Source organism: Fukomys damarensis, unplaced genomic scaffold (genome assembly GCF_012274545.1).
Source record: "Fukomys damarensis isolate Sample0158 unplaced genomic scaffold, DMR_v1.0_HiC HiC_scaffold_13, whole genome shotgun sequence".
Classification (NCBI taxonomy): domain Eukaryota; kingdom Metazoa; phylum Chordata; class Mammalia; order Rodentia; family Bathyergidae; genus Fukomys; species Fukomys damarensis.
The window spans coordinates 23,820,974-23,829,693 of NW_022900925.1; the positions used below are offsets into that span (position 1 = coordinate 23,820,974).

The 8,720-nt window shown below is 45.0% G+C and overlaps 1 protein-coding gene across 6 annotated transcripts in view; it reads left to right on the plus strand.

Annotated features, from left to right (window-relative positions):
- The window catches only part of Acaca (acetyl-CoA carboxylase alpha), a 281,891-nt gene extending 273,879 nt beyond the window's left edge, over nt 1-8,012 (plus strand). For all 6 annotated transcript variants that reach the window (XM_033762912.1, XM_010626803.3, XM_010626805.3 and 3 more), the window contains 2 exons: nt 3,122-3,258; nt 4,928-8,012. In XM_033762912.1, the coding sequence (XP_033618803.1) occupies nt 3,122-3,258; nt 4,928-5,051 (261 nt within the window). In that variant the 3' untranslated portion in view covers nt 5,052-8,012. The remainder of the gene's footprint in view (nt 1-3,121; nt 3,259-4,927) is intronic.
- Nucleotides 8,013-8,720: the final 708 nt, after the last annotated feature.

Below are 8,720 nucleotides of genomic sequence, written 5' to 3' on the forward strand. Positions count from 1 at the left end.
AACAAAAAAAAAAAAAAAAAAAAAAAAACAACTTTTCTAACAAGTCATTTTGTAAAATAGATTAATTACTACATACAGTTAGTGAGGCCAAGTGCTACCTGAGATATTTGTCTGTTGATGCAGAGAGAAAAATCTGTACTGAAAACATATGGTAGGGCAGGCTGTGTTGTGATGCTTAATTACTGATATTTTATTGGTATTAAGTGTTCTGTTGAAGGCCAGGTGCTGTGGTACACACCTATAATCCCAGCTAGGGATTATCCTGAGGCAGGAGGATTGCCTGGTCAAGGCCAGCCTGGGGAATTGTCTCAAAATAAAAAATAAAAAGAGTTGTGGGTATGCTCAGTGGCAGAGTGCTAGTACCAGGGGTTCTAGTTGGCATGAGTATCGTGCAGGTGACAGGGGCCCAGGCCTGTCGCAAGGTTAGCAGCCCAGCATTCACACCTGTTTAAAATCCACATTGGAGGGCTGGGGATTTAGCTCAGTGGTTCCGCCACCTGCCTTGCAAGCACAAGGAAGGACCCAAGTTCAATCCCTGGTACCAAAAAAATAAAATAAAATCCACATTGGAGGCTGGGCGTGGTGGCGTACACCTGCAATCCCAGCACTGGGGAGGCTGAATCGGGAGGATTGCCATCAGTTTAAGGCCAGCTCAGGCTACATAGTGAGTTCAAGTCCAGCCTAAACTACATAGTAAGATCCTATCTCAAAAAACAAATGAAAAATAAATCCATACTCTGGCACTGATCACATTTTCATAAATCTAAGAAAGAAATGATAATGGCTCTTTTCGTGGGAAGAGAGTTGCCCTGTCCTTGTGGATGGCTGGAATGATGAGTCTTAAAACTGTTCTAAGGGCAGCAGGCAACTTGCTTCTCCCAGGTGGAGTAAATCAACTCACAATAGTATATTAAGCACTCCTAGATCTGTTATAAAGAACCAGGGGCACTGTGGGTGCCTACATTTGTTTACTCTTGCTAAAAATGCAGTTGATTAGAACTTGATCCTTTCATGTACGCTGGGCTGTGATCTACCCTTGATTGGGTTTGGGCTTGGTGGCTGCCATCAAGATTTGCTTTGAGTAAATAGCAGATCTTTTATATAGAGAGCCCATATTTTCAAGCAGCTATCAAATTTGGAATGTGTTGCTCTAATCCTGTCTGGGATATTTTTAAATGTTTAATTTAAACACCTAGCATACTTTATGGCTGCAGGAGGGGAAGGAAGAAGAGTTTTCTCTAGAGGGTAGCTGGCTTTCCAGTGTAGTGTCTGAACGTCGTTAGAAGCAGGCATCTCGTTAGCTAATACATTACACCAATCAAGGAGAGTTATCTTAAGCCACAATTAATCTGCTCCCTGGCATATGTTGATAGGAAAGCATCATGCTGTTTCTTAATTAAAAGCAAACGGATTAAAAATGATTAATAAGAGTATTAAATATTCTCCTAAACTAAAGGCTTTGGGATTCTTGTGTAAATCTAGTTGGTTGTTTTTTTTTTTCTTTTGCATTCTGAAACACAAGCAACATTTTTTTTCCTCTCCCCAAATCTTCCTAAATTGGGGAAGATATAAATTCTCAAATGATAGAGAAGTCTACACTACCAGTGATGGAGACAGAAATTAAAATGTCTTGTGTCCAGGTATATCCATATACCTGAACTGAACAAGCAAGTTAGGATTACCACATAGTAAGCAGGAAACACAGTGCTGCTCCCATGCTCTTTGTCAGTAGTGATTGATGTGGCACTTCCTAAGAGCAAAAGCATCTTCCTGCTCTTGAGCCCTGGGGACGTTAGTCTTGGGCAAGTATGGAGAGGGTTTGCACTGTCTTGGCCATAGCATCCTTCACATGTAAAGGGCTCCGTAAGGGTTTTAGAAATGTGGAAGTCAGTGAAATTACACATAGCATACAACCAGTCACAGCTAACTAAACCAGCTAAGACAGGTGGGAAGTGAGAGTCTGAAAAGAAAGCTGTGTTTTCTAAGGAATGAACTAGGTTGGAAAACAGCCCCTACCCAATTCCTCACTGTTAGAAGATTCAGAGGATGTGGTGAGTACATTTCCTCTGCGCCTTTGCAGGCCCTGTAGCTGCAGCTGTGGCTTTTGAGCCATTGCCTGTATCCGGGTTTCCTGTAACCACATTGCAAGCCTCAGAGTTCCTAGTGAACCCACCTATTAAATTACAGCGCCAAACTCATTGTCATTCTGACTCTGACTTTGTTAGTGATAACAGAGAAGGATAGCACACCTTTAAATGACGAGCTTTGTGTTTAATTACCCAAACAAAATGACATAAATATGAATGAGCCCTAATGGTGGTACTTGGTTTTCCGGAAACCATTAACAAAACGATTCCTAAATGATTTGTAAAGAAAATGAGAGGAGAAGAGAGCAAGGAGAAGGCTATTAGGCTTCTAACACACTCCTGAATTATTATGTAGTCAGCTACCTAGGAAATACTCAGCTAAATGATCTTGAAAAACAGGAGGCAAGAGGTAGTTTGTTGAGGCCTCCAGGGTTGTAGACTCCATGGTCCTTTTGCATATTCACATAGCTAATAATATGGGGTAGGCTTTTCACTGTGGTAGCAGTGAGACTTGCCTCACATCATTTCCCCTCTGTATCTCGCTAAAAGCCCATAGCTTGACCACAGAAGGCTGCCACAACTGGACCCATGGCACAGTTCAAGGCCGTGTTGGGCCTGGAGACTCACTCTTTGGAAAGGGTCTCAATTCCTCTGAAAGCAAAGTGCACATAAACAGCCCTTCCCTCCAAGGCACACTTTACTAAGTAATGTGGGCTCTGTCTCATACTTGTCAGGTTACTGAACTCTTAGCCTTTATAGAATGGATCTGACAGGACACAGTCCAGCATGAAAACTGATGCCCTGGGAGACCCCAGATGGAGGCTTTGAATACGCATCTGTGCAGCCCAGGAGGCAGGGAGGAAGGGGAGGGGAGGACCTGTCTCCTTCTCCTCCAACACCAAGAGAGGAGGTTGGGAATGAATGGTGTCTTTAAACTAAGTAAGCTTTAGGAGTGAACATTCCAGATCCAAAGTAGTCAGGTGTCCAGGCCTGGCCGGACCCCCTGTGTCTCACCAAGAGTCATCTGTTTGCAGGCCTATGTTTGGGACAATAATAAAGATCTGGTGGAGTGGCTGGAGAAGCAGCTGACAGAGGAAGATGGTGTCCGCTCAGTAGTGGAGGAGAACATCAAATATATCAGCAGAGACTATGTCCTCAAGCAGATCCGCAGGTAAGACCAGCCACAGGAGGGGACTCCTCTAGGCTGGTGGAGCTCATTTCTTTGGAATAAAAAGTTCAGAAGAACTCATAAGATGATGCCCCCTTCTCCATGGTCTCTTGCTGTCTGAGACTGCTGTACTTGACATATAGATACAAATGTAGCCCTGGGGCACAATTATTTCTTGGCTGCTGGGCACTTAGTCATCTCAGCTTGATGAAGAGTTAGCTCACGGTGCCTACTTACCAGTTCTGAATATAGATGCTCAAACTGGATGAACAGTTCCGAGAGGGAGGAAAGTTGTTTGTGTGGTAGCTTTCCAGGAGCATCGCTGGGTGTTTTTAATAAAACTATTTGGAAATATTTCACCTATGGAGAAGTTACCAACCTAAAAACAGTACAAAGAACACCACTATATATATGTACCTAGATTTACCTATTATTTACATTTTACCCTGTTTGCTTTATCATTTCTATACTAAGAAAAAGCATATTCTCATATAAAGCCATAGAAAGATAATCAACTTCAGTAAATTGAAAATCAACTTCGGTAAATTGAACATTGACTAAAAGTTTTTATCTAAAATCTATCTGAAGCTGGGCATGGTGGCACACACCTGTAATCCCAGTATTCGGGAGGCTGAGACAGGAGTATCACTGAATTCAAGGCCACCCTAGGCTTCATAGTGAGGTCAGGGCCAGCCTAAACTATGAAGGGAGACCCTGTCTCAAAATAAACAAACAAACAAGCAATCAATATACCTGAGAGTATAGCTCAGTAGTAGAGCACTTATCTAGCATAGTAAAGGCCATGGGGTTCAATTACCCCAGCACCACAAATAACAATTTATGGAACATTGCTCATTTTGAAGTTGTCTGGTTTCCTCATGATTCCATTTGGGTTATGCATTATGTGATGATATGGCATCTGCCCAACAAGATGTTATTCAGTCTCTTCCCCTTTGCACCAAAGAGTCGTCTGTGGGAAGATTGCATATTCAGTGGTGCCTCAGTTCACGAACTTAGTACTCTCCACAGTTTTAGTCCCACACCAAATTAGATGAGAGTGGAATCAAATTCAGTGGTTAGGTTCAATATTGACCTTATGAGGAAATTTGATTCCATTCTTAATCCACTATACCCTGATCTCCATTAAAATTTTATCTTAGATTTAGCATCCACTGATGATTTTTGCCTGAATCAGTCTTTACAGTGAGGTTGCAAAATAACTTTGCAACTCCACTCCGCCTCTCCAGTTGTCAATCACCACTCAAATTCTATCAGCAAAAGTCCTTTATCCTCATTCATACACATTCATTATTGTGAGACCTGGTGAATTTCTATTTTTTTTTACTAATTTATAATTAGTGTACTTCTTTTGATGCCAAATTACCCCACATTTAGCTGGTGGGTACCCTTTTCACGTAGGCTCCACTGTCAATGTCCCTGTTGTTTTTGTGCATTTTTATTTTCTTTCTGACACAGCAAAATGTTCTGCAGTTCACTTTGTACTTCTTTGACTGCTAGGGACGTTTTTAGTGCAGGAAAGAAAGGAAGGTGAGGCAGTGAAAACACTGTCTGCAGTGGGCAGTGTTAGGAGGATTATTGGCAATTCTTAAGCTGCCCCAATTAAGATGCTTCTGCCTCTCTTTCCTTCACCATTCCCAATCTTCCCCTCCAGCTTGGTACAAGCCAATCCAGAAGTCGCCATGGATTCCATCGTCCATATGACCCAGCACATCTCACCCACTCAGCGAGCGGAGATTGTACGGATCCTCTCCACAATGGATTCCCCTTCCACGTAGGAAGAGCTTCTGCCCATCCTGCCCTGTCTCCAGAGTAAAGGGCTAGAGCTGCCTCTTATGACTGAAACCACTGTAATGAGAAGGCACAGGAGAGCCAGCGCTGGAGTCAAAGTGGCATTTTGCTTCTTCTCAAGTGTTTCAGGTTATGCATGACATCTTGGGACATAGGATCACAAAGCCCCAGTCACACTACCCCTTCAGTATTTATTACCCCTACTGTGTCGCAGTCCTCCCTCCCTGCACAGGACTGAGAAGGCAATGAAGGGTACAGGCACGTACCATGACGTCTTACTGCACAAAAGCAGGACTGCCCTCCTATCCTGACAGCCCCCTGGCCCCATGAGCCATAGCCACAGGCAGCAGAGGAGGGCTAGGGCTGGGGCTGGGGCACCTACGAAACCTCAAGTCCATCCTTAAGCGGAGAGGGAGGAATCAGTCCCTGTTTAACTACACCAAGGCATGTGTTCATGAAGAAAGATAACAGCATAAAATCCACTGCAGGTTCCATGAAAATTCAGAGATGGGGGAAAACCATGATCTAGGAAGCAGAAAGAAAATAGGCCAAGTTATTTTTGATTTAGGGGCCTTAACCTTGGGTTAACCTCAGTCTACATGAACAATGGTTGGCCTACCACCACCCAGCTTGCCACTGCTTGACTGACTGACATACTCAAGAACCACAAGGCAGTGCTACAGGCTGAGGTGGCAGTGAAGCAGCCAGAGGGAACTGCTCTTTCTGCCATTAATGGAAACTCCTGCCACAGGGGCAGCAAGCCAAGGAGAAGAAAATCTTTCTTAGGACCTGGAAGGCTGTTGTCACTTAGAAGCCTGGAGCATTGACAGTTATGAGAGGGAGAGGCTCACAGTGCCTAGAGTTGCCCATCTCTGATTCCAGGGCAGCTGTCGTGGCAGCTGCTGCCCCTGATCTCTGGGCCCTGCCTCTCCCCTGAGTGTGCAGGTGGCAGGTCTCCTCATAGCCACTGAAAGCAGCTTGGTGACAGCTGTGCTCTCAGCACTGGGGATGGGCCTTCTGTTGTGCAGAGGATTCCAGGGAACACAGACTCCACATGACCTTAAAACCCCTAAACCCAGTTATGGTGCTGCTGTCTTCCAGGCTTTCTGGTCCCTACTCGGTCAGCAGCAGGGGCCTCCTTAGGAGTGGTGGAGAGAGCTTATTTTCAACAACCAGTTTATCCAAGAAAAGAGCCTCCTGATTCCCTCATTGGTATTCCTAAAGCAAGAGTGGCACGTGATGAGGGCTTGTGTGGCATTCTATTCCTACAGTGCAGCTAATTGTATTTGTCACTGATGCCTGAGGAGGAAATCACTAAGATGCCATAGAAGCAGGGTACAAATACTTTTATATAAACTACAGTTTTGAGCCTTAACTGTAGTTCACACACAGGAAACAGCTTCACCTCCCCTTCTTCCGAAGCACCTGTCCAGATGGAGTGCGGGACTTCTCAGCAGTTCTGGATCACAGGTGGACACTACAGGACTGGAGGCACACTGACCACCCCCAGGAGCCGGGGCTGCTGGCTTCCCTGGCGCAAAGTGCAGGCACTTGGCACCTTCAAAGAAGGGCAGAGAAAGGTGGAGAACAATTCTCAGTCCAGGAAGAAACTTTCCCTGCTGCTAGTTATTTGCTTACCTAGTAGGTAAGAATTGGCCCGTCTCTGGCCACATTATTCCTCCACACTTTTCTTCAATAAATCAAATTTTCATATACAGCCCCCCGCATGATACAAAATCATTCAGTCCCCAGGAGACCGGGCCTTTCTTCAGAGGTAGGGTAAGCTATGCTCATTTAGCTCTCCCTTCCTTACCAAATTAGGACACATTCAGCCAGTTTCCTCTCTAGAACCCTATAGTGCCTATACCCCCAGCCACAGGACAGCGATTTTTCATACAGAGAAGTCAAAGAGCCACAGTACATGAGTAGTTTGATCTTCCCACAGCCCATTACACTTGCAAGGTTACTGAGGCAGGAGGAGGGTAAATGATGTATTGACCAAAACTTGATTGAACTGAGATTGCCATGTTATCTGTCCACTTTGTTCACAAAGCAGCCTTCACTCGTCCAAGTGAGAATTTGATGGACACATACTCCAATGAGCACGGAGCTTCAATCAAATTTACTCTTTTCACATTTTGTTGAAATAAACCGCCACATTTGTAGAAGAGCTACAGTTTGTCATTTTAACCCATGCCTGCCCGCCCGCCCTCTGGATCTCTTGTCCCACTTTCATCAGAGGCTCAGTCCCTTGAACTTGAATAAGAAAGGACAGGGACACTATAGAAAGCTGGCCTTGGTTGCCTTTTCCTATTGGCTGAATCAAGGTAAAATTCTGCAAGGCTACCAGTACTCTGGAACCCGCATAGGTAAGCCTCAGTCACTTAAGTTTTCGTTGTGTGTTTCCACAGAAAAATGTATCTGCTGGGTAGAAAAATGTATCTGCCCTCAAAAGAGAATAGGTTTAGAGCAGGGACAAAAAAGGTGACAGGTAAGAAAGAACTCTTCTATTTAATGAAGATAAGTGGGCTAGAGCCCCCCACCATCCCTGAGGAAAGCCATTCAGTCATTGAATCTCTGAGCTTCCTGTCTTCCTGAGAAATCTCTTGACCACATACAAGAAGCTGTGAACCTTCTGATAAACTGGGGCTACCTGGACTTTGTTAGAGACTTCAGGGAAAAACTGATACTTTTGCTATTTAATGGATTTTAAAGTCTGGGCATGTAAGGCAGTAGACCTGAATCTGCAGCCCTCTGACCCAGTTCTCCCCCTGAGGAAGTTTTGTGTGTTCATGTAGTTGAGGCAGGGATAAGCACCAGTCCCTGACCACCTGCAAAGAAAGGTACAGGCTACAAGACGGCTGAGAGGGGATCCACTGGCTTTGGCTGATGATTACACTGACATAGGTCCCGTGTTTGTCTCTTTGGGATATACAGCAAAGCAGAGGGTAGCTCTCTCTAAAATGAAACAGAATGTCAGGTTACAAAAGTACCAGGTAAGCCAGATGATCTAGAGAGGACCAAGAAAAGAGATACAGGATCTAGTGGGAAAATTGCTTCTCTTTGCCGCCAGCTGCTGAGGAATCGATGCCTCCACTTTTCTCCCAAAACAGGCAGGGGAGAGCCAGTACCTATTGATGGTTCTGGGGAAAAGTCCTCAAGATGAGTGGTGAAAGACTGTTACCACCTCTGGAAACCCACCTAACTAGTTCAGGGCTTTCTTCTGTTGAGGAGTGACACCTCAAACTTGAGGCAGTCCTCATGCGTCAGCCTCCTCAGTGCTAGGATTATAGGCTTGTGCCACCACACCCAGCCACCAGTCATTTTAATGAGCAAACATGTAAAACCCCCACTGGTAATAAGGAGTAGTGAGGAAAAGACTGGACATCAGGGTTCTGTGATCTTGTCCTATGCCACCTCTCACTCCCTATCTAAAACACAGTAGCACTGTTGAATGCAAATGATTAGTGACCACCTAAGGAGAATCACCTTGTGCTGCTTTCTGTGTGCAGGGCAGGTGCTAGGCCCCAGAGAGAGGCCCAAAGAGGTCCTGAGCTGGGGGGTAAACCATTCCAATTCAGGACCTGGACAGATGGCAGCTGAGCAGCTTAGCCAGACCTTGTCTCATGGGGGGGCGGCTATAGCTCAGTGCAAAG